Genomic DNA, 26953 nt, shown 5'->3' with positions numbered 1-26953 from the left:
CATGGGTAAACATGCAATTGTGCTCTGGCCTTGAAAAATTTTTGTTAAAATATTAAAATCCCTCTCACTCTTGGCTATAAAAGCACAGGGAAATAAAAAACTGTAAATAAATATTTAGTATACTAACTGAAAATACTAAAAAAGTAAAAATTGTTTTAGTTCTTTATAGGAAACTTATCAGGAGTAGTTCAAACAGCACTTGCCTCCTTCTCATCTTATAACTTCATATACCAAATGAGCATCTTTCCCGTGCTTTGTGTAAGCTTCATGTTCCCTTGGACATCTGGATCAGCTGCCAACATTTCATTCTTTGTAGCCTTGTGTCCTGTTACTTCTAAGAGTTTCTTTAATGTGGATTTTTTTTTTTTTTTTTTTTGGTATCACTACCTTTGGGACATCTTCCTCCTTTTTATCTCAACCACTGTTTACATTTGCTTTGACAAGTTCATTTTCACTATAGTCCTCTGGCTGCATATCTAGAATCTTTCAAAAGGTGATGTCATTTCTACATTCAGCTTTTTCATTCATAACTACATTTATGATTCAAATTTCACTTTAGCGTTATCAATTTTCACTTCTTTGCTACACTTCCAACTTCATCACTAATTCTCTCTTTTGATGGTGTATTTTTATAAAATAACAGGTGGGTTCTTCTCTGGGGACAAATTTGTAGCACACTATGTTCTCTGCTGACTACATGAGAACTGAACAGCAAATGTGTGATGGCCAACCACAGACAGACTTTGAAAAGTGTGACATTACTGATCATGTGTCAAGATGTATCTCTGTCATTCACGTGGTGAGTTTTGTGGACTGAGGAACCAGCAATTAAGTTTGTGCTTCTCAAGATCGGTCATAGCTAACACACCATAGTATGTGAAATGTGAACCATGTTATTGGGGGGAATGGAGTTATATAATCAATCCTTGATAACTGAAATTAATATTTTTAAGATTTCTGCACAAGGAGAACTGCCTTTTTAAGAATTTTCATTTACCTGTCTGTAAATAAAGTAAAAAAAAACAAACTACTCATCTCAGTAATTTTATAATTTAAAATGAAAACTAATACAGTGATCAGATCAACAGTCTACTCTATGTTCACCTAGAGAACAAAGGGAAGAAAATGAAATTACGCAGCTTCTACACAGGTGTCTATGCATAGTTTCCGTGTATTGCTCTGTACTAACTTCTCTGTATGGCTATCATACATTCTCAAAGCTTTCCCCATTGCTTTCTGCTTATATTCCATTGCATATTTGCCCATCTATGAAAGATGCTGCTGCTGATTAACAGAGATAAAACAGACACAAAGTCCTAATGTCACTCCTGGCATGGTGAACACCTCAGAGTTCATGCATACATAGTAATTAACTCATTTATTCATAATGATGGTAATACTCATGATAGTATTTGTGAGAAGTATATAACGTCCAAAATGTAAGCAGTCTTATCTATTGTGAATATTTTCCTCTGGAACCAGAGGAAAATGAGTCTATTACTCTTACATATACAAAAATTTAAGCCTGCCAAAATGTTGAGTACTTTGTTATAGTGTTTTATATTTTTAATAATAGTATATAGTACATGGGCACATATCATTGTTTGAAGTCTAAATATGCAAAAAAAAACTTTTAGGAATATGTCTAATCAGCTATAGCACTTTCATACAATGATAACTTCTACAGACATTAAACATCATATTGTAGAAGAATATTTCAATTTTTATTATATATAATGTTCTGACCTACACAAATACATAAAAAAAAAACCCTCACCATAACACTCAAATATACCATCAAGGAGTAATGTTAATCATATTCTGATCTTCTATATTTCTCTATTTTTCAAACTTTCAGTAGCAAACATGCAATTATATAATTCAGAAAAACTATATTTGTTGTTGTTCAGTCGCTAAGTCATGTTCAACTCTTTGTGACTCCATGAATTGTAGCATGCCAGACTTCCTTGTCCTTCATTATCTCCCAGAGTTTGCTCAACCTCGTGTCCATTGAGTCAATAATGCCACCCAACCATCTCATTCTCTGTTGCACCCTTCTCCTCTTGCCCTCAATCTTTCCCAGCAAAGAGTATATTAGTTTTGCATAAATTCTGTAAACCATTATAGTTAATATTAGGTATCAGATAGTACCTGGTTTGCTTTTACCAAAACTAAAATCATAGTATACATACTATTTTGCCATTTGATTTTGCATTTATTAATATAACTTGGATATAACTATATTACCAATGCTGATTCTGTATTTCTTCCTAAACATTTTTAGCATGTGTATATAAATGTATATAAGTGTGCTGACAACACAAACTGAGTTTTCAATAACCTTTTAAAATATAATACAGAGAAAAGTAAAAAAAATCATGTGTGTACAGCTTAATAAATTTTAGCAAAGTGAAAAAAACTCTTGTAAACACTGAGACAATTAAGAAACTGAATATATCTGTACCCAGAAAACTCCTCATGGCCCATGTCAGTCACTAGTTCCTCCTCTCAAAAATGGACATTACACAATAAAGGTCATATACAACAAACTCACAGCTAACATCATTCTCAACAGTGAAAAGCTGAAAGCATCCCCTCTAAGATCAGGAATAAGAATAGATGTCTACTGTCTTCACTTTTATTCCACATAGTTTTGCAAGTCCTAGCCATGGCAGTCAGAGAAGAAGAAAAATAAACAAATAAAAGGAATCCAAACTGGCAAAGAAGTAAAACTGTCAGATGACGTGACACTATACATAGAAAATCCTAAAGAGGCTATCAGACAACTACTAGAGCATATCAGCAAATTCAGTAAAGGTGCAGGATACAAAATTAAGGGGATCCCACGGTGGTCCAGTAGAGGGGACTCCCAGCTTTTACTACCAAGGGTGTAGGTTCAAACTCTGGCAGGGGAACTAAAATCCTCCAAGTCAAATGGTGCAGCCAAAAAAAGAATTAATACACAGAAATCTCTTGTATTCCTATATATTAATAACAAAATATCAGAAAGAGAAATTAAGTTAACAATCCTTTTTTTTTTTAACCACATCAAAAAGAATAAAATACCTATAAATAAACCTACCTAAAGAGGCAAAAGACCACTACTATGAAAACTATATGACACTGGAGAAAGAAATCAAAGATGACACAAACAGATGGAAAGATATACCATGTTCTTGGATTGGAAGAATCAGTATTGTCAAAATGACTGTACTACCCATGGCAATCTACAGATTCAGTGCAATCTCTATCAATTTACCAATGGTACTTTTCACAGAACTAGAACAACTTTTGGTTTTTAATTTGTATGGAAACACGTAAGACACAGAATAGCCAAAGCAATGCTGAGAAAGAAAAATGGAGCTGGGGGAAACAGGCCCCTGACTTCAGACTATACTGCAAAGCTACAGTAGTCAGAACAGTACAGTGCTGGCACAGAAAGAGAAACGTAGAGCAATGGAACCAAACAGGAAGTTCAGAGACAAATCCATGCACCTATGGTCAACTAATCCATGACAAACGAGGCAAGAATACACAATGGAGAAAAGACAGTCTCTTCAGTAAGTGGTGCTGGGAAAACTGTACAGTTGCATGTGGAAGAATGAAATTAGAACATTCTCTAACACCAGACACAAAAGTAAACTTAAAATGGATCAAAGACGTAAATGTAAGGCTAGTACTATAAAACTCTTAGAGGAAAACATAGGCAGAACATTCCCTGACATAAATCGGAGCAGTATCTTTTTGGATCCACCCCCTAGAGTAATAAAAATAAAAACAAAAATAAACAAATGAGACCTAATTAAACTTAAAGACTTTTGCACAGTAAAGGAAACCCTCAATAAAACAAAAAGAGAACCCACAGAATGGGAGAAAATGTTGGCAAACAAAGTAACCCACAAGGGATTAATCTCCAAAATAGACAAACAGCTCATGCAGCTCTATGTTCAAAAAATAATCAAAAAAGGTCAGAAGATCTAAATAGACATTTTTCCAATGAAGATACATGTTCAAAAAGCATATGAAAAGATGCTCAGTATCACTAATTATCAGAGAAATGCAAATCAAAACTATAATGAGCTATAATTTTAAACCAGTCAAAATGGCCATCATCAAAAATTCTACAAACAATAAATGCTGGAGAGGGTGTAGAGAAAAGAGAAACCTCCTACACTGTTGGTAGGAATGTAAGTTGGTACGACCACTATGAAGAGCTACAGTATGGAGGTACAGTGAAAAAAAAAAAAACTAAACAGAGAACTACAATACAACTCTGCAACCCCACTCCTGGGCACATACCCTGAGAAAAACATTATTCAAAGAGACACATGGACCCCCAGTGTTCACTGCAACACTATTTACAATAGTCAAGACATGGAAGCAACCTAAATGTCCATCAACAGATGAAAGGATAAAGAAGACACGGTACATATATACAACACAATATTAAGCAGCCATAAAAAGAAACGAAACTGGGTCAATTGTAGCAATGTGGATGGACCTAAAGTCTGGCATACAGAGTGAAGTCAGAAAGAAAAAAATCAAATATCATACATTAAGGCATGTATGTAGAATCTAGAAAAATGGTGCAGATGAACCTATTTGCAGGACAGGAACAGAGACACAGAGAGAACGGGCATGTGGCTGCAGGTGGGAAAGCGGAGGGCGGGGTAAACTGGCAGATTAACCTGACACATATACACCACCATATCCACACAGTGGCAACCTGAGAGCCCAGCTCAGGGCTCTGTGATGACCTCGATGGGCGGGACAGGGGAGGGGTGGGAGAAAGGTCTAAGAGGGAGTGGATATATGTACATGTATAGCTGATTCATTTCACTGTTCAGTAGAAACTAATGCAACATTGTAAAGCAATTACACTCCATTTTTATAAAAAAAAAAGCTAACGTTTTAGAGCCAGAAACTCTGCCCATTGAATTTAAGTTGGAGCTGAAAAACCCAACAGCAAACAAAAGCCAGGATCAGGAGTTTCAGATTCCACAGCAAAGCCTAAGACTTTAGCAGTGGGATCCCAAATTTATAAGACAATTTTGTATCTTGTTACAGTAAGTGGTATTTTAATCCTGCATTATAATAACCCTGATTTTGTTGTGTAACTTATAAACTGGCTGTGGAAGGAATTCCAATAAAAGAGCTCCAGCAGAATTCTAAGCAGTGGCAACATATTGGTAAAATGAAAAATATATATATATGTTATATAACCTGTAGTTAGCCGTATGTTAACCATTTCACAAGTATGATCAAGGATAATTCCTACTAGATATATAATTTATGACTCTATTTAAAAACTGATTGTCTATTTTCTGGTCACATGCATAAATGCCTAAGTTATCTGAGTACAAGGCCACCTTTATACAGAGGCATCCATTTGAAATGCGACACAGTCCTAAGTTACACTGGCAATCCACTTCAGTATCCTTGCCTGGGAAACCCCATGGACAGAGGAGCCTGGTGGGCTACAGTCCATGGGATCACAGAGTTGGACATGACTGCAGTGACTAAGCATGCGTGCATGCATACCAAGTGGAGCTATTCTCACTGGCAACTTCTATAATAAACTACACTTAGACAAACAGCTTCCATTCCTTGCTGCTCAGCTGAAGGTAAGTAGAGGTAATGGCAAGGCAGTCAAAACCATGACAATCTTCTGTGTCCGTTTTCTTTTCCCGCCTCTTCCTTTGTTCCCTCCTCAGCCCCAGCCTAAACTCAAGGACAACCGCCTCCCTCCACTGCAGGTACCTACAAGCCCTCCAACCTTCTACTCCCTATAGAAAAGTTGGAACCTTTTTTATCTCAGCGAAAACTCATTCACTCTTACATGTGGCTAACTAACTACTTGCATCTTCAACTTTTCACTCTGGATTGTCGAAGACATACTAGTTTATGTTAATTTTGGCTGTGCCACATGCCTTGCAGGAACTTAGTTCCCTAACCCCAGATCAAACCTGTGCTCCCTGCAGTGGAAGCATGGAGCCCTAACCACTGGACTGCCAGCAAAGTCCCTCTCTTTACTGTCTCAGGAGGACTAATCCTTGTCAAGAAGGCTGTGACTCACCATTAGTGATTGTTGAGCTGCATCACCCTGATTCCTGAGATTCAGATCCTGAGGCACGTTCACTCCATCACAGAGATAACCAAGTGGAAGCACTATCAAGAAATATACTGTGCTTGTGGGGATGTAGGGTTTCAGACATTTGCCCCTTGAAGATCCAGAAGTCCTTTTTATTACCTAATACTAAGCCCATTTCTCACAAGCACCTGTCCAAGTGCCAATATTGACAGACTATTAAGGGTATCAGTTGAGTGCCATCTGCCTCATACTGCAATTTGGGGACTTCTCAAAAGACAAGTTGGCAGACTTCTTCTTACATAGATTTGGTCTGATGCCATGAAGGATATTTTTGATGCAAACATTCAACATTTCTGAGTATGTATATTTCCTGATCTTGTCATTTAGAAAATTGTGGCCTCAACTGACATAGCAGTGGCTTTCTGGGAGTCACATTAAAACAGGTAAAAAGAAACAGGCAAAATTAATTCTAATGTGCTTTATTTGACCTAGTATATCCAAAGTATTGTCACCTCAATATATAATTAATAGAAGAGGTACTAACGAGATAGTTTACATTCTTTGTCTTTGAAACCAGGTGCACATTTTGCATTTATAGCTTATCTCAGTTTGGATTCTTCATCAGACATACTTGATCTGTCTCTATGTTTCATAAGATATGCAGTTGAGAAAGTAGATTCACACTCAAGTTGTTTCAACTTTATGTTTTCCAATAACTGAATCAAAGATCAACTCTAACACATTGTAGTTAAAAATTCAGTTTCTCAGTTGTCACATTTCAAGTGCCCATTAGCCACATGTGGTCCACGGCTACCTCCGTCATGCAACACAAATGCTGCTGACCACATAGAAAGTGTGTCTTTCTATAGTATAGCTCCAACATGGGGAAGTTTTCACTCATCATCACACAGAAGATGAAGGAAGAGAAAGCACACCAGCTCTTCCAGGACAGAAAGATCTTTCAGGTCATAAGCAACCAGTGGCTAAAAACTGGTTGTCTGCTATTTTTAGATATTGTGTTACAACCTGGGAGGGCACCCCAGGGCAACTGATGTTACCCAGGCTGACTTTAACCACTATACTTGCTTTACTTGAAAAATACAAAAGGATGTTTTTCTAAGCAGGAGAAGAATCACAGAATGTTAATACTGAATCATGTGCAACCACATAATTACTACTCCATGTCCATTAACCCTGCAAGGACACCTCTAAGTTTGTGTTTCCACAAGCAACTGCCAGAAACTTCTGACCACTTAAGTTACATGGCACAGCCCTATCCTCAGTCTTTGAGATAATCTATGAGACTGGGAAGTCAGGATGAATTCTAGGAGAAAAATCTTTAAAACCTGACCTTACCCAAACTTACTGAGAGCTAAAAAACCACTGAAGGCATTTTAGATGCACTGACGTCATCACTCTGACATTCCACCTGAAGTACCTTAAATTGGGCATTTCTGCTTACAGAATGCAGGATGTAGTAATATCAGCCCTCCCCTAGCTGATGTGTTCAGGCTGACCAAATTCCACATCAACTGCAGAAACCCTCACTTGGACCAACACTCTTAAATTGAGTGTAGTGGGTGGAGGAGGGGAACCTGAAGAATTCAAGTCATTCACAAGATGTCAACATGAGTCATCTGCCCACAAAGGCCCATTGCATTGTTATCCTATAAGCTGCAGTTGCCACGTTATGTCCGTCACACTACAGGGAGCACATTCAGGATGTTAGCACAAAAGGCAGAGACGGAAAAGCTGTGTCTGGTGGCCTGAAACTGATTCTAATAGTGAAAGAGAGTGCAGGAAGGCTAGGCCCTTTGGCATAACAGCCATAAGCATTAACTCTTCTATGGTAAGTGACCAAGAGTTGAGATCACACCTTGCTTTTGCAGAAACACTGTAGGGAAAGAAGCTGACTGTGGCTCAAGATGACTCAACTCATCCTTAGCACTTTTTCAATCCTCTGCCCCAGCAAGTCACTCGCTGGTGGTACTCACACCTCAGGGGCAGCTAAACCCTTTCCCTAATAAGGACCCTTTCCTGAAAGTGTGATGACATTTGATGTGAGATTGAATTGTTCAAGGTTTAATTCGTGGAACAAAAAGATCTCAATGAAGTCAAATTTTGAGCAAATCTGAAATAGTGTACCTCAAATTTCAAAATGTTTCAAAAATTGAATCATTTCAAAGCTGGCAGGGCACGGGAACTGTAGACTGCATTTACCCGGGAGCTACATAGTCAGACAGACCCATTCAGCTAGTAAGCAGAAACATCCTACCTCCTTTTGTTGATATGGTATAGATGGCACCACGAGCGGTACTCATTAGCATGGCTGTGAGCCATTCCGGAGACTCCCTCTGCTGTAACTTTAATATTCAGCTACATTAAAATGTAAGATCTTTTTAATGCCTGGCATTACCAGCCCTACATTAAAGAGTGTTACTAGAACTGAGAAATGCACCTGAGGTTCGGGAGTTTAGAACTTACAATTCAAATGCTGTGAATGAAGCAGACAAGAAGACTTGTCTAATCACAGTGATATTAAAGGTAACACTAAAGCACTGAAGTGATACTGTGAAAATAAAAAGAATTATTTTAAAGGTACATCTTTTAAGTTTACTTTTTAAAAAATGGAAAACCTCATCCTATAATTGAGGAAGGATATGGAAAAACAGCAGTTGGCATCAGGGATGCATATACCTGTGAGCCAACAAGCATGTCTAACGCACAAAGCACTTTTTGATGATTTGAAAGGACACAGAATGGGTGACAAGTGTACAGTGAGTCATCTGCTCCTCTAGCACCTGCCTAGGACTTCAATTAAGGACAGAGGGGCACTGGGCATGCACATGCTCTGAAGAGAGCAGACAGGGATTAAGACAAGTTGGTCCCTTCAGGGTTTGACAAGACACATCTCAACAACTTACCATCTGCCTCCACACACCCCTTCTGGGAAAGCACAGCAGGGAGGTGGGGAGAGAGAGAGATGGCCATCCTCACACCCGTGAGTTATCAGCCCAGAGAGGGATGCTCTGACTTTTCCTCACTCCTCATGGGGCTTCAAAGAGGAGGACTGTTTCCCCAACCTCTGCCCTTTAATTTGTCCAGTGAGTGGGGTTGGGGAACCACTCACAGAGTCCATGGGTGCCTGCAGCAGGTGAAGCTGTGACATGTCCCCACTTCGCGCATCTGTGTAGGTGGAAAGGAGGAACGAGATGTAACAGATGACTGACTACACGGCCAAGGGCAAGAACTAGCAGCACTGGGACGGACGTGGCTCTGCGTGTATACCCATGGGAAGTTCCCCTGTCCTGAGGACTTGCTCCTGTTCCACAGGAGACCCAGATGCGGGTGCTGGCTGTCAAGGGGCAAGGTCAACAGCCACTGCTGAACAGAGAAGCAGGAATATGCATTAAGAAAGGGCGATGACTGACAGATGACACCCCTCCCCGGCTCCCAAAATAAATTGATAGGGAGGAGAAATAGAAGATCTCATCTCCAGGTTCTTTATGTAAAATACTGGTCCTGACACAGAGGTGAGCTTGGAATTTTAAACTAGATCTTGCTGAGTTGCTTTGGGTTTCTTTAATTATTAATAAGAAAAAGGGACAGGAGCATTACTATGCCTACCCAAGGTGTTATAAAGGGATCTGCTACTCAGTGTAAAGAGATTCAGCAGGGCACATTTGAGATTAATAATTGTAGAAAAATAAAAATGTCTCATGTCTATATTCTGGGTAAGTGATACTGTTCAATAAAATATCACACATGTGTTTATTATGTTTAAAGAATATAAACGAAAAGACATATTCTTACTTACAGATTTATGCACCTAATTTACAGAGTTAAAATTCAGAATTCTAAGTATTTCAAATTTTCAAGTGTTTAGGAACATATACCTGGAATAGGATATGACACCCTTTATCTCATATCGTCACCCTAGGACATCAGAGGTACAGGGTAGAAAGCCCAAAAATAAATCCACCTATGGTCACCTAACCTATGACAAAGGAGGCAAGAATATACAATGGAAAAAACAGTCTCTTCAGTAAGTGGTGCTGGGAAACCTGGACAGCTACACCTAAAGAATGAAATTACAACACTACTTAACACTATACACAAAATTAAACTCAATATGGATTAAAGATCTAAGTGTAAGACAAGACACTATAAAACTCTCAGAGGAAAACATAGTAAGAACATTCTTTGACATAAATCACAGATTATTTTTTTGACCCTCCTCCTAGAGAAATGAAATGGAAACAAAAAATGAAAATATTTATTGACTGTGAAGAAGGCTGAATGCCGAAGAATTGATGCTTTTGAACTGTGGTGTTGGAGAAGACTCTTAAGAGTCCCTTGGACTGCAAGGAGATCCAACCAGTCCATTCTGAAGATCAGCCCTGGGATTTCTTTGGAAGGAATGATGCTAAAGCTGAAACTCCAGTACTTTGGCCACCTCAGACTCATTGGAAAAGTCTCTGATGCTGGGAGAGATTGAGGGTAGGAGGAGAAGGAGACGACAGAGGATGAGATGGCTGGATGGCATCACTGACTCGATGGACGTGAGTCTGAGTGAACTCTGGGAGGTGGACAGGGAAGCCTGGCGTGCTGCGATCCATGGGGTCGCAAAGAGTCGGACACGACTGAGCAACTGAACTGAACTGAAACTTAAAAGCTTCTGCTCAACAAAGGAAACCATAAACAAGCCAAAAAGATAACTCTCAGGATAGGACAAAACATTTGAAAACAAAGCAAACAAAGGATTTATTTCCAAAACACACAAATGGCTCATGCAGCTCAATAACAAAACAACAAACAACCCAACCAAAAAATGGGCAGAAGATCTAAATAAACATTTCTACAAGGACATACAGACGGCCAAGAGGCACACGAAAAGATGGTCAACATCATAATCATTTAGAGAGCTGCAGATCAAAACTACAACGAGGTATCACCTCACCTGGTCAGAACGGCCATCATCAGAAAGTTCACAAACAATAAATGCTAGAGAGGGTGTAGAAAAAAGGCAACCCTCCTATACTGTTGGTGGGGATGTAAACAGGTACAACTATGAACAACACTATGGAGGCACATGAAAAACTAAAATAGAACTACGATACCATCCTGCAATCCCACTCCTGGGCACGTACCCTGAGAAAATTGTAATTCAAAAAGACACATGGACCCCCCAGCGTTCACTGAAACACTGTTTACAGTAGCCAAGACGTGGAAGCAACCCAAATGTCCATCAACAGATGCATGGATCAAGATGTGGTGCATACATACAATGGAGTACTACTCAGTCATAAAAAGAAAGGGACCTGAGTCATTCATAGATAAGTGGATGGGCCTAGAGACTGTCAGACAGCGTGAAGAAAGAGAAAGACATATATTGTACATTAATATATGTAAGTGGAATCTCTAAAAATGGTGCAAATGAACCTGCTGCAGGGCAGGAACAGAGATGCAGATGAAGAGCACAGGCATGGGGACACAGGTGGGGAAGGGGAGGGTGCGACATTGGGAGATTAAGGTTGACATATATACACCGCCACATGTGAAATAGCTAGTGGGAACCTGCTGCTGAGCACAGGGAGCCCAGCTCAGTGCTCTGCAATGACCTAGATGGGTGGATTGGGGGGTGGGGTGGGGAGGGAGAAAGGTCCAAGAGGGAGGGGATACATGTATACTTATAGCCGACTCTGTTGTACAGCAGAAACTGAAACACTGTAAATTATATTCCAACTGAAAAAAGAGAAATGAATGCGAGAGCAATAATGAAGATAAATACTGCGTCCACAGGACATCAGAATTCAGGAAACTGTAGTGTGAGGTAACACATATTCCAAAGAAAATGGCATAAAAATTTCTAGAGAAAGAACCTGGAGACAAACCTATAAAAGTAAAGCACAATCTGTGCTGTGCGGTCAAGCCCAGGAGTATATACCTGTGTCAGCTGTAACAACTCTGAGATCCTGAACAACTGAACAGACATAATGAAAAGCAATATCCTCTCAATGTTTAGGGGAAGGAGAGCTTGGGGATTTGCACAAAGTTTGTCTCTGATCTGTACTCTCAGATTACAAAAGACAAATGTAAAGCAAATAAGAGAGGCATACTGTCATGGGTGAAAGTGGAAGTGAAGTCGCTCAGTCGTGTCCTACTCTTTGCGACCCCATGGACTGTAGCCTACCAGGCTCCTCTCTCCATGGGATTTCCCAGGCAACAGTACTAGAGTGGATTGCCATTACCTTCTCCAGGGCATCTTCCCAACCCAGGGCTCGAACCCGAGTCTCCTGCATTGTAGACAGACGCTTTACCATCTGAGCCACCAGGGAAGCCCACTGTCATGGGTGCTACCTTATTTTTGAATGCATAGGAGAAAATGAGAGGGTGGAGGATGAGCCAGAAATTATCCCAATACACTTCTGAACAGCACTGAAGCCTAGCCCAGCTTAGTAATTATAAGGGTTACCCTGGAGGCAAGGTTTTTGAAAGAAGGTACCTGCCATGATCTCGTTCCCAGTGACCCCGTCCTTCCCAAGAAAACTGTGACCCAGGCAATGGAGCCCCAGTACTTGTCCCACAATTCTGGGGATTTGGAACTGGTGTTTCTTCCGTTAAGTTCTTGCAGGGCTCCAAGCCTTGTACATTTGTTCTCCTTTCTAGACACTTGTACAGTGTCCCTTCACCTAGGACAAGGTACTCATCCTTCCTAGTTCCTTTAGCACTGCCTCTAACATCTCTCTGTTGCTACATTGAGAATTTTTATTGCATATTTTCTGGCTCTTGGAACATGTGACATGGTAGGTAGCATTTAGACAATGATAGAGAAACTGACATTACTTAGTGAACAAAGGACAATATAAGGCTTTCAAAATCAATATTACCTGTGTAGGTTGAGTTCCCTTTGAGAGAATGTCAAGTAAGTCTGTGGAAGAGATGAAATAGAAGCGTGGGAAAGCCAAACGCTTGGTTTCCAGGTACTGAGCAAGAGCTTTTTCACAAAGAGAAAGCCTGTATGAATGAAACATCATTGTAAGCATATTTTGCCCATTCAGTTATTAAAATGTCAACAAAACCCACAGTGTCTCAATCTGTCCATTCATCTCAATAAGCTCACTGTTTAACATGGTACCTATCTCCTTCTCTTATAACATCATCATCTTGTTTGTGACTAATGTACAAGTGCCAAGCAGAAGGTGATACACACACACACACACACACACACACTAGTTGAGACTAAATACAGATCAAATTTAAGTTGGTGTTACTTGTTGTCAGTTTTTTTTATAGTTCCACTATAATACACAATTATTTTTAACTAGACAAATTAAGATTTTTAGTTGGAGTTTCAATATCAAACTCTTAAAAATAGAATGAATATTTAGTAAAGGAGAAGGATATAGTAGAACTGAAAAACACCATGAACCAATTCAACATAATTAAGATTTATACAATTTCACACAACAGTAGGATGCAGATTCTTTTCAAGTTTCTATAGACTATAATCTAAGAGATACTTAAACATATCCAGGGACATAAAACAAAGTGCAAAAGTCTCATGGTCTAAAGGTACTGAAATAACACAGACTGTTCTCTTGTCAATGTGGAATTAGGTTAGAAATCAATATCAAAAGATATTTGAAAACAACCCACATGTTTTCAAGTGCAATATATTGTCACTTATCTTAATGACACATCTCAACAGCAGGAGAGAAGACTGGGTTTGGGATCACTCACCCTGAGCACAAAATGCTTTAGTCAACATGTAACTGGTTTAAGGTTTTCTTTTTCCCATGTAATGTCTTAAAAAAATATAAGTGGCTTCAATTCTCTCTGGTTTTCAGGGATGTCATTACACCCTGAACCATTTCCACTTTACTGTTCTTAGCAGAGCAGAGAAGACCCAGAGGCAGAGCCACCAAGCCCTCAAAAATCACTGACTAAAAAATAATTAACTTCTGTGGAAATCCACACTTCTAAAATGATGGTCAACTTTATCTTGAAAAAACCACCAGATTATGAAATAATTGTATGCAATATATTTTTATCTAGAGGCTCCTCTACCATGCATTAAAAAGTGATCACTATTCTGCACAAAGCTCTTTTTTAGTAGCTGATCTGCCCGTTTTAAATCAAAAGTCAGAATTTTCTTGTGACCACTGCTACTGCTAAGTCACTTCAGTCGTGTCCGACTCTGTGCGACCCCATCGACGGCAGCCCACCAGGCTCCCCCGTCCCTGGGATTCTCCAGGCAAGAACACTGGAGTGAGTTGCCATTTCCTTCTCCAATGCATGAAAGTGAAAAGTCAAAGTGAAGTCACTCAGTCGTGTCCAACCCCCAGCGACCCCATGAACTGCAGCCTTCCAGGCTCCTCTGTCCATGGGATTTTCCAGGCAGGAGTACTGGAGTGGGGTGCCATTGCCTTCTCCATGTGACCACTAGCTGTTGTATAATTTTATTTGAATAAAAGGCCCTGTAGGACAAGGATTTCAAAAGTACTAACATGCTGTCAAAGGAAAATTTCTAGTATAATTTAACTATATACAAAACAAAGGACTTATATGAGTACAGTCCCAGTTCCTAACAGTAGATACTTAATATTTATAGGACACTTTGATAAAAAAAAATCGATCAATCACGTTGATCTTTTTTTCATGTTGATTGTCTACTTAATATATTCTATTTTACTATTATGATATCCCTCTTGGAAAAGAAATATAGTTGGATGTAGTTGCATTAAATCGCTATACACACACACACACACCACCTAATATGTAAAAGGCAACTAGACAACTATAAGCAAAAATTTAAATTAGTAGAGGTTGTATCTACAGTAACATGATGTTAAACACTATTAGATATTCAAAAGAAATGTCAAAAGTGTAACAAATTGATCACTTTGTAGCTGTATTCTTACCTGTACTGTAAATCTTTAAGTTTTTCATAGAGATGCAGCTCACACGTTGCCTCTAACACATTTTTTATTTTAGCTGTTCTGAACATTAATTCCTGTGTGAAAGTACAACATGCAACCATTGATATTAGAAATTACTTTTCTAGGTTTTTCATCCCTTTGGGGAATTAAAAAGAACAAAGTATAAGAAAGCAATGTTAATGAGACAAACACCATGTCTGTTCTGCTATTAAACTTTTAGATGAACATCAAAAACAAAGTGTAATCACATAGTTTTTATCAATATAAATTTGATAAGCATTACCACCACTCTGGGTCCATGAAGAATTTCTATCTTCTAAACCAAACAAACAAAAACATTAAGAGAGAGAGAACCAGAATCTTAAAGAATATATTCATATTTAAAAGAGATGAATACTAAACAATTTATCTATTCTTTCCCACTTAAAAGTTAAACAAAATAGAATCCCTCGGATATTCTGCTTTAGCTAGCAAGGAGAAAATAATTCATCCCCATTTCTATATAAAAAGGTAAAGCCACTATTCTCTGCTTAAAGTCTCTCAAATCATTTATTATTATATTACCTCACCATCTGTTCTCTGGGGCTTCCCTGGTGGCTCAGACAGAAAAGAAGCTGCCTGCAATGAAGGAGACCCAGGTTTGATCCCTGGATCAGGAAGATCCCCTGGAGAAGGAAACGGCAACCCACTCTAGTACTCTTGCCTGGAGAATCCCATGGACAGTGGAGCCTGGTGGGCTACAGTCCATGGGGTCACAAAGAGTCAGACAGGACTGAGTGACTAATACTTTCAAGTATTCTCTGTGGCTCTTATGAAACAAACCAATAACTGATAGTGTAACTTTGCTATTGGCTTCCCCTCCCTAGTCTCTTACTTCGTGAAGATGAATCTGTCTCCTAAACCTACTTCAGGGCAGCCAGTTCATGGTCTGTGGGAAATATCAGGTCTGCTGCCTGAGTTTGCACAGCACAAAGTTAAGACAACATCCATTCATGCTTACATCCTTAACTAGTGCAAAAAAATCAAAGGAATCTAATACTTTGTAACATACAAAAATAATATGGAATTCAATTTTTGGCGTCTATAAATTTTTACTGGTGCCAGCCACACCCATCTATTGATGCTGTGTCTGTGTTTTCTTTCGCATGGCAAAGGCGGCCCTGAGTAGTTGTGACTGAGATCATATATGACCACAAAGCCTAAAATATTGATCTGACCCATCACGCAGAGAAGTTTCCTAACTTTTGTCTCCTGAAACGCAAATACTGATTACACATATAGATTTCATAAATCCAACAACCCAAATTATGTTTCTTTATATAAGGCTTTTACATTATTTAGAAAAAGATGTTTCTTTACAAGTCTTTTATATTATTTGGAAAAAGTTGTTGGGATAGAAAATAGCCTGTCTTCCACAAACCTTAAATTCAGCATCTACTCTGTCAAATCTCTGAGCATCTTTCACAAGTTGGATTCGAATATCTTCTGAACAAGCAAAGATGCTTTCTAGGTGAGACCAAGTGCACTGGACTTCAATCCAAGTAAAGATGACGGAGTCTGCTGTGTTTAATTTGTTTTGCCAGCTTATGACTTGCTCAATGAAATATTCCACATACTTGCTTTGAAGCAGAGTCTGTAACTGAACCTAAATGAAGGCAAAGAATGTGAAATAACATCTAAATTAGTAATATATGAGCACCATGGGGGAGGGACTATATTGCTTCTTTTTTCTGCTGGATTCCTAAGACCTAGCAAGCAAAATGTGGAACAAGCATTCAATTAGCATTTGCTAAATTAGTGAAGTAATGGCATATTCACACTAACATGGTTTTGTTTCTTTAAAAGGAAAAAGATAAACGTAAGCAACTACATGTAGTATGTCTTCTACAAGACTAACATGTATCTCTTTGCAGGCAGGAAAATATATTGGGCTCCACGGTGCAGTTTCAGGAATTAAACTTCATTCTTTCATCCTCCTTCACTCTCCCCATGGTCTCTGCCTACTAATCATTTCAAAGTTATGGTTCTTTTTTTTCTTCAATATGAAAAATATAAAACAAATTTCCCTCTAGCTTGCTAAGCCTTCACACACAGTTTTCCTCCCCTTTGAATTTACTACCAAACTTTGCAGCTGTCCTAACACTGCTGCTGCTGCTAAGTCACTTCAGTCGTGTCCAACTCTGTGTGACCCCATAGACCGCAGCCCACCAGGCTCCCCTGTCCCTGGGATTCTCCAGGCAAGAACACTGGAGTGGGTTGCCATTTCCTTCTGCAATGCATGAAAGTGAAAAGTGAAAGTGAAGTCGTTCAGTCGTGTCTGACTCTTCGCGACCCCATGGACTGCAGCCTACCAGGCTCCTCCGCCCATGGGATTTTCCAGGCAAGAGTACTACTAAGCTTTAACACCATGCAGATCCTCGAGCACTTCCCCTGTTCTTTGACACTGAAATCTCAGGAAATCACTGAGCCCGAACAACCTCTTCTCATTCTCCTTCACCTCTATAAGTGTTTAATACATTTGATTCTTTCTATACCCCCCAACCCCCGGCTTTGTTGAGATATTACTCAGATGCTCTGTAAGTTTACAGCATACAATGTGATGATTTGATACATGTGTGTATATATTATGAAATGGTTACCACAATAATGTTAACACCTCTATCCATGGCTCAGTAGTAAAAGAATCCACCTGCCAAGGCAGGAGTTGCAGGAGACCCTAGTTTGAGCCCTAGGTCAGGAAGATCCCCTGGAGAAGGGAATGGCAACCCACTTCAGTATTCTTGCCTGAGAAATCCCATGGACAGAGGAGCCTGGCAGGCTACAGTCATGGGGTCACAGAGTCGGACATGACTAAGCACGCTCGCATCCCCCCATATAATTACCTTTTGTGCGTGAGCATGCATGTGTGTTAACAGTAACACATTAATGTTAAGATCTACTCTCAATAACTTTCAATATAATATAGTCAACCATAGTGTATAAAAGATGTCCAGAACTTACTAGGGGTCAGTACCCTTCAACCAACATCTCCCTCTTCCCCAAAGCCCTGGCACCTGGTAATCACCATTCTACTCTTTGCTTCTATGAGTTTGGCTTTTTCAGATTCCACATATAAGACAGAACATACAGTATTTGTTGTTTCTGAGTTATCTCACTTCGCATAATGCCCTCAACATTCAGTCATGTGGTCACAAACAGCAGGATTTCTCTTTTTTTAACAGCTGAACAGTCCATTTTATACACACACACACACACACACACACACACACACACACACACACTTTTCTATCCATTCATCCTTCAATTGACATTTAGGTTGTTTCCATAACATCGACTCTCTTTGGTGGGAAACTTATCCCATGATTGTTCTGATGCTGCAGCGCCCTCTTCCACCATGCCTCCGATCATTCTCGCTCTCTGCCTCCTTCATGCCTCCTCTCACTCACCAAATGCAGCCCTTCCCTACTGTTCTTGGCTAGTGTACCCTCTTTTCCTCTCATTATCTAGCTCGTCAGTTCTCAAGATGCCAACAACGACCTCCCAACCTTCAGTTCTAGACTAAACCTCTGCACTGGGCTCTGGGTCTGACTTTCCACCTTTACATCAATGTCCCTCACTTTAACTACATCAGAAATAACAGGACATCATCTCTTAGACCAGGTTCTTTCCTAAGTGCCTTTTGTCCAATAATAGTAACACCACTGTTATTATTTCACCTTTCTTACCTCTCATGTCCAAAAAGACACCAACTCATACTCTTATAACTCAAGACCACATAGGCTGCATTCTGGTCTGTCTCTCCAACCTTATTTTTCATTACTCCTATCAAGAAAATCTTTATTCTAAGGGAACCAAATCCTTTAAATTATCTCTGAATGTCAGGTACTTTTTGGCATTCCAAGATGCCATTAAAAGGGGACACTGTCCTCTTTGCATATATTACTCTTCTCTGATCATCATTCTTGAATACCAGCCCATCTTTCAAGGTTTAGCAGAAGTACCACCACCTTGCAAGACTTTTTGGAACCCTTATCTGTCTCCTGACTCAAGGGCAACTTCCTTGAGAACAAGTGTTCCTACCTTTTGAACCCAAATGGTACAAGCAGATGTCTAATGAATGAAGAAGGAGTATTGGAACTTTGGAAAAGCCTAAAATCATAATTTAAAAGAAAGGTCTATAAGAAAAACATCCATCTTACTTGGTTGTGCTCTAGAGTTTCAAACAATAGTTCATCAAACTTCAGTAATGGAATGCCTGTTCGATAGTGAACTTCATAAGAGAACTCCATGGTTGCCCAGGTCTGGCTGATTTCAGTAATAACCTAGACATCAACAGCATTTAGTTATATGCACGAAAGTTTGATTTAGAACCAATAACTAGACTATCATATGAAATTTTTAAAACTGTTTTTACAATTTTTAAAAAACCAACAGAGGGATATCATTGGCCTCGATTTTCTTTCCTTCAAATAATTCATGGTGTTGAGGTTTCAAGAATGAATTTCATCACACAAAAGAACAAGCATCACACCAATATCACATTTTTATTGGATCTGAATTTTATATCCTTTACTGAAGTGGAATGCCAGAGCAGGAAGGGGCTTAAAATGTTATCTTCAAGCTCTGTTAGGTATTATGTACAAATTAGCCAGCACAGGATAGGCAGTGCTCTAAGCCCCAGAATGTGAATCCCAGTTCCCTCGTTGAAACTGGGTAAGCTAATCACTTCTCGATATCTCAGTTTCCACACCTGTAGAATAGGCATAATCCTCAGAGAATTAAACGAATTAGTACAAAGCATGGAGAGCTTTGCTTGCTACCAAGTAAATGACACAGAAGCGATTTCCGCTATAATTGTCACCATCAACTGGGTCAACTCTTGTTTTACACGTTTACTGTGGCTGAGAAGGAATCTTTTTCCTGCTGGGAGACATGTCCCCACACAGGGCCTAAGGCCTCCTCCCCAGTCTGCTCACGTGCCAATCACAGAATTAGCCCAGGGTAGAAAGAAACAGCCCGAGGACACAACCTTCTCAGTCCCCAGCTCTCTCACTGCCTTGTCCACGATGCTTCGGACAGCCTCTTCCACTTGGTGTAACCGCAAGGCTAACAGATCTGCCAAAGTTGTGGCTTCGTTTATGGAAAATCTGACCTGATTAGGAAGAAAAAAAAAAAAAAGGACTGATTCCATATATATTAATGGTTTCTTTTACCTAATGGCCAGAGGACTGAATCAGAGCTAAATATACTCAAGTCAGCAGCTGAGTACATATCAAGTTCTGAAATGTGTGAACAACCAAAGACACTGCCTTTTGGCTCACAGTTACGGAGGCATCACCCACCGGAAGCGAGGGCTGAGGTTTAGGCCAAGTTCACACTATACTACTTCCTTTTGTTTCATAACCTTCCCTTGTCAGCTCATTTCTTATCTCCTTTGCCCGCAAAACCCAAATTTAAAGAGAATCACATTATTTATTTATTATAATTTAGTTGAAATCCCAGGAATCCGGTAGTAGCTCATTTGTCTTCTCTCAAGTATTCTATTCACTGAACATAATTCCCAGTTGCTTTCATGATTTAACCTAGTTTTATCATTGACTTAATCTTAGTTCCTTGGCAAAAAATATTCTTACTCATATTGTCATTATTCATATTTACCATGTGAAAAAAGTCATTCCCGTTTCCTCATCATCTCGTGAGTTCCCCACCCCAGTATTTGCTAAGAAGCTCTCAGCTCTTCCTAAGTGCGCAAAGTCACCCATGTCCTTCACAAACGAAGAGCTGACTCCACTACATGGTTTCCATCCCAGCTCCTCCTCTGAACATCCAGTTCCTCCCTCCTGGAAGCTGGTGTCTTCTCTGGCTCTCCCCAGCCTGTAACACTGCTGATCACCATCTGCCTCTGCACAAGATGACTAAATAGCCCTGTGTGTCCAGGACCAGGTGCTTCCTTGGCTAAAACCTAAAGAGTCCTGAGCAAACCAGATGAGTTAGTTACTTCTGCATCACGTTTGACCTCACGCCAGAGCTGACGGGAGTCAGGTCTGTCTTACAGGAGGAACGAGCAGGGTGTGTTACGAGGTCCCCTGATGAGCTGCATGGTTTGTACAGGGAATATGGACAACTGGAAGTGAAGAGGTGACAACTGGAAGTGGGATCTAGTCGCTGCTCTGATGCCCCAGAACAGCCTGGAGGAAGATGCCTTTTCCTAAATTGTCTGCCAAGAAGACATCTTTTTCTAGCTTGCAGAGAGGCATAGTACAGGTAAGAGCCTGTGGTGAGGAGAGAGCTCACTAGAGGAAATGTTTGGAGGGGTGGGGAGTAGGGACATACAGTCTGCATACCATGTTGGGAGACTCAATAAAGATTTTCTGAAAGAACACAGTAATCAACTATGAAGTCTACATATGCAATGCCTGAAAGACTCTCTGGAAAGTACTATAATAACAGCTTCAGGGACCATTTACTGAGGATTTGCTACGTGCTAGGTCTATATGTAATCTCATCTCCTGTGTGTTCACCAAGTCTGCACAGGAGTGCTATAGCATTGCTTGTATTTCATGGAAGGGGCAACTGAGGTACAGAGAGCAAGAAACTCGCCCAGGATCCCAGAGAGGTGTTAGGGTTGGACCAGTAAAGCCTGGGCCATCCCCACTTCACCAGGCTGAGCCTCTCCTCAGTTTCCCCAATCTGCAAACTCTGTCTTCAAATCATGAGAGCCTTTTTTCACAACGTGTGCCTAGCAGAAAACAAGCACATCAGGCTGCCTGTAATGTATTTTAAATTCATGAAGGTCACCTTCCCCAGAAAATAAAATGTAAGCTTGGTATATTTGCTCTTAAAAAGATTTAGAAGGGAAAGAAAACATAATCTCAAGTGGCATGGACACATGAGAAATAATTCTATATTTCGCAATAAAATTAAGACCATCAAAAGACCATCAAAACAAAACATGACACTATTACTAAATGAATTGTGGGAGGGAATCACTATTTCCAAATTCTCCCTCCTCCTAAATTCACTTCTGTGCTTTCATCCTCTCCACTAAATATAAGATTTTTTGCAGCCATGTCATGCTCTATAAAATGCTTTCACATTATCTTACTTGATTCTAACAAGATATACATGATGTATAAGAGTAGATAGCATCCATCTCATTTTATTAATAAAAAGTTAACAAAAAGGTTAAGTGTATTATGTGAGGTCATTTAGCCAGTAAGAGATAAAAGTGGTAGTGGGGGGAGGGGAGTGTCTTAGTTACTTCTTTCTGCTTTTAACGAAACACCATAGACTATTAAGCCATAGTTTAATCAGGGGGATTAAACAACAAACATTTATTTCTCACAGTTCTAGAGGCTACAGGTCCAAGATCAGGGTGCCAGCTTCATTGGGCTCTTGGTGAAGGCCTCCCTCTTAGTTAACAGACATCTGTCTTATTTTCACATGGTAGAGAGAAGAAAGTTCTGGGGCCTTTGTCCCCTTACAAAAGTACTGACCTCATTCACTAGAGTTCTACCCTCATGACCTAATCATCTCCCAAGTATTCCATCTCCAAATACTGTCACACTGGGGATTCAGGCTTCAACACATGAGCTGGGCAGGTGCAGGGGAATGACACATTTTGTCTATGGCAGCAGAGGCTGAAACCACGAACTCCGCATGTCCAATCCTTTGTCACGTCTCAAGGAGACTGACCTCTTCCATCTGATCAGATGCAAATCCCACTTCATCCCAGAGGAATGATATGAACCAAGGAATAACATGTCACAAAAATATTCAGTTAAAGAGACCCAGGACACTGACCCCAGTGGCCGTCATCAGCTGGTGCCAATGCCTGTCCCTGAGGGCAGGGCTCTGCAACTCGGCAACGGCTCTGAGAGAGGTCATCGTGTCCTTCACTGTGCTTTCCAGGCCTGAGTAGGCATCCCACACGTGAACCTCCTTATCCAGAGACCAGATTTCCTAAAGGAAAGTGAGAAAACAACCCAGCTCTTGATATAGTAATATACCTTATAATCTGCCTTCTATAAAAAATTATGTGTTCTTTTTCCTGGATTAGGAAGAGAGTAAACATGTTTAAGCTCACAGATTAAAGACTAAAACCAAAGAAAAAAGAAAAATATCCACTCACTCATGTACTAGTCCACTATGTACAAGACACCTAGATACACTGGCTTCTTATTCAGTGAAATAATAGAGTCTACAGGGCATGTGAACGAATAGTTTTCTCTAGAAACATAAACACACAAGAAACTGAGATTGTTACTGGATTGCTAAGACCTCCCTCCAAAGACCTGACTTGTTTAAACAACTTGAAGACATTCAAATAGGGCCCTTGACTTGACTGTCTTCTTGGCTCATGGAACAGTATCAACAATTTTGAGTGAGAAAACCCAAAATAAAGTAACAATTTCAGTGCAAAAGGATAGTGTTACTTAGAGGAAAAAAAGCAGAAGAGTTTCAGCTGAGATGGGGTTTAAACTGTAACTCTGCAGTGAGACCGTGCAATGGTCTAGGACACAAGCAGGAAAGTGAGCAACGAGGGGCACAGTGACCCCATGCCATCCGAAAGAATGATGGGACATTTCAGTTAGGGTTCTTGGACCAGGAGAAAATGGGAGAAAAAGATGGGAAGAGCTGGTTGGGGGTGCAACACAGGACGAGGTTTGGGCAAGGACATTCTGGGGCAAGAAGACAGCAAAAGGCCCAGCCTCTCACTGCTACGCATTTGGCTTTATTCAAAGAGGCTTTACTTTCTTTTAAAGGGCATAGGACAGTGGCGATTAGATACCAAAACACAATATTCAAAGAAGCTGAGTTCTGTTGTATCGAGCCCCGCTGTGATATCACAGTAGGCAGTTAAAAGTAAAGATCATAATATTTCATATATTTCCACAGGTTACCCCAGTGAGCTGCCCCAAAGTCCACAATCAAAAGGTACCTTTGAAGATACAATACACTTATGGCTGCTAAGGAAAGAATTCAACAGTTTAATACGCCTAACCCTTCAGCCCTTCTCTTCACCTCTTTTTAATTCTAGACAGCCACAGAGAGTGCCTGAGTATAGCCGCTGCTCATCAGTTCATTAGCCCTAATATGCTTTTATACACTCATTCACAGAAAGGCAGGCTTGATTACAAGTGCAACTGGCTAGAGTGGGAAAAAAAATTCCTGTCTCAAATCATCCTGTTTGAAGTAAATAAGGACATGCGGCCCAACACAGCAGATTCTAGGTTAGGGAAGATGGAAGGAGGTGGTGCAGAGGAAGATAAATCGTCATCACAGACAGTTATGGAACTTGCCTTGGCAAACCTTCTGAGTTCCACTTCCATCTGCTCCACATTAATCTGTCTCCACTGGGTTTTAGTCCAATTATCAATGCTTCTCTGAAAACGCACAAGCAGATAAAAGTGTCAACAACATTTGGTGAAAGCAAGTCTCCACAGCAAAATATATAAACTGATGGTACACAGCAACTCCATCATCCAGGGCAAAGTCAATTACTTAAGTATCAACTGCACCTGTCAAAGCTTCCCTAACACCAAAACAAGAGTTATCAGAACATGTCAAACTTAAGGCTAAAACATCGTGATACATTAATTTCTAGAAGCAATGGCAGATTCCATACACATACCATCATTATCATTTAATCCTGAAGTTTGAATGAATTGATAAATAATGTTACCATTAAATATCATATTTTTATAATTCTACATATAAGATAAGCTTTTGGGAAAAAAAACCTTCATCTGTTATGGCCAAAACTCTCGTGAGTTTCTTGTAAATGTATTTCTATATGGCTTTCACCTAACTTCAAAGAAAATCTTGTATAACACATATTGCAATATGCCTAGTTCCTTAGAACTTATTTTTATACTTAAGTTTGTAACTTAACTAGCAATATACAAATTATTTTTAGGCCTGTTTATATAAGCACACATATATAAGTACAAGCATGCATGTATATGTGAGTTTGTATGCAGAGAGGACCATATGTGTGCAATATATATCAATTTTTATTTATATTCTATAGAACTCTCTAGAAGGACTTGAGACTCATACCAAGTCTCATTGAGAACTGAAAACAAAAACCACTAATAATTCAGAGAAGAATCTTCAACTAACAAGTTATAGGAACTCTAATTCTGGGGCAAAAGTTTAACAATCACATATTTTAAGATATTATAAAATTATGCAGGCACTAAAAATTGCATATTTATACAAAAGAAATACTAAAAGAAAAAAAAAAAATATGCATGCTTTCAACAAGCAGTGTCTTACTCTAACATAAATAATGACATCCCAGAGCCCCTTGAGCAACTTTAGCTCTTTGCGACACTGCTTCATTTGTTTGTACTCTGGAAGAGCCACTTCAAAAAGATGAGTAGATTCCTGCATTTGCAGCATCTCTTCTTCCAATGCCTCAAGCTCTTGATTTGCCTGAGGAGAAAGCAGAAACACAAACACACCTAATATCCAACAAGCTGCCAAAGAAGAGAAGCCACAGTATTGTGGTTCCATTAACATTACAACTTCGATTTTTAAAAGAAAGAGAAATCTGACATATAATTATTGGTAAAATGTAGAAGGCTTTAGATGAGCAAATGCACAGCTACTCAAAAAGCTAGAGTAGACTATCAGTGAATACAATAATGATATCAATACCTTCCCCATACACTGTTTCAGCAAAATCTGCTCTGGTATCAAATTGCTATGAAGACAAACTGTCTTCTTGATTTTCCTCATACAGCTGGGGACTTTTCTGGGGAGCAAAAGAGGAGGTGCAAGAAGCTTCCACTGGAGAACAAATCACTTAAAAATAAAAAACAAACTTCAAATTTAAAAAATGTCCCAGAGATTATCAATACACAAAATATTCCCAGGTGGCGTTAGTGGTAAGGAATCTGCCTGCCAGTGCAGGAGATATAAGAGACACAGGTTCCATTCTTGGCTTGGGAAGATCCCCTGGAGGAGGGCATGACAACCCACTCCAGTATTCTTGCCTGGAGAATCCCATGGACAGGGGAGCCTGGCGGGCTGCATTCCATTGGGTCACAAAGAGTTGGACATGACTAATGAGACAGAGCACACACAGGAAAAATTTCACCATATGATTATATTTGGCTCCCCTACCATCTCATCAGTGTACAACAGTTTACGTTTTACACCAAATATAAGCTGACTCTTTCTTAATAAGCCAATTCTTTTTTTTTTGATAAGCCAATTCTTACTTTTAGTTTTTATTAACATACCAGTGTCTTAATATGGTCAAGTGCAAAGAGTACAAAAGAGCGTGCATGCAGGAAAAGCTGGGAACCCAAGGCCCTCTCTCCCATTCTTCTGGAGGCTGTTTCTCTAGTTCTCAGTTCTCTGCACAAGTTGTGCTTATTGATTTAAGTTTGGACATGACAAATTTACTGGGTTTGCAAACAAAGGATTTAACATTGCTTTTCTACTTTATATTTTCTCTCAACCTTCTCTGAATATCCAACAATTCTACCTATTACTTTAGGTCTTTTGAGTTTCTTAACTTTAAATACCCACAGTTAATCATTTATCAACTTTCAACTCTCTTAATTTCTTGCAATGCAAATTAGAATATTAGCACTCTAACATTCTTTCATGATGTAAGTTGTTTCATTTTTACATGTTATACCTTTATAAACATTAACTGCAATTCTCTTAGTATTACAAATGTTAGAAAAATTCCATACATATAAAAAGGGGTCTGGCTACGAGCATACACACCATCCAGCTTAGGAAATACTTATTACTAATAACTTTAAATGACCTTAATTTTATCCTTCTCTTTCCCACTATAAACAAAATCACTAAATTTTTATTTAACATCACTGATTTTATAATATTTTCACTATATGTGTTTTTACTGCAAATGCTAAACTCTTAGAATTTATGGCTT

At 39.5% G+C, this 26953-nt stretch overlaps 1 protein-coding gene across 1 annotated transcript in view; it reads right to left on the bottom strand.

The window, feature by feature from the left end:
• Nucleotides 1–26953, bottom strand: part of DNAH11 (dynein axonemal heavy chain 11) — a 357268-nt gene that overhangs the window by 264881 nt on the left and 65434 nt on the right. The window contains exons 21-28 of the mRNA XM_068973106.1: nt 25315–25473; nt 24336–24419; nt 22837–22995; nt 20063–20185; nt 19233–19355; nt 16454–16678; nt 15016–15107; nt 12982–13108 (exon numbers count right to left, since the gene is read on the bottom strand). Of these exons, the coding sequence (XP_068829207.1) occupies nt 12982–13108; nt 15016–15107; nt 16454–16678; nt 19233–19355; nt 20063–20185; nt 22837–22995; nt 24336–24419; nt 25315–25473 (1092 nt within the window). The remainder of the gene's footprint in view (nt 1–12981; nt 13109–15015; nt 15108–16453; nt 16679–19232; nt 19356–20062; nt 20186–22836; nt 22996–24335; nt 24420–25314; nt 25474–26953) is intronic.

Source organism: Capricornis sumatraensis, chromosome 5, assembly GCF_032405125.1.
Source record: "Capricornis sumatraensis isolate serow.1 chromosome 5, serow.2, whole genome shotgun sequence".
In the NCBI taxonomy this organism is placed as follows: Eukaryota; Metazoa; Chordata; class Mammalia; order Artiodactyla; family Bovidae; genus Capricornis; species Capricornis sumatraensis.
Note: the sequence above shows the minus strand (reverse complement) of the source record. Positions and strands in the feature narration are given on the sequence as shown.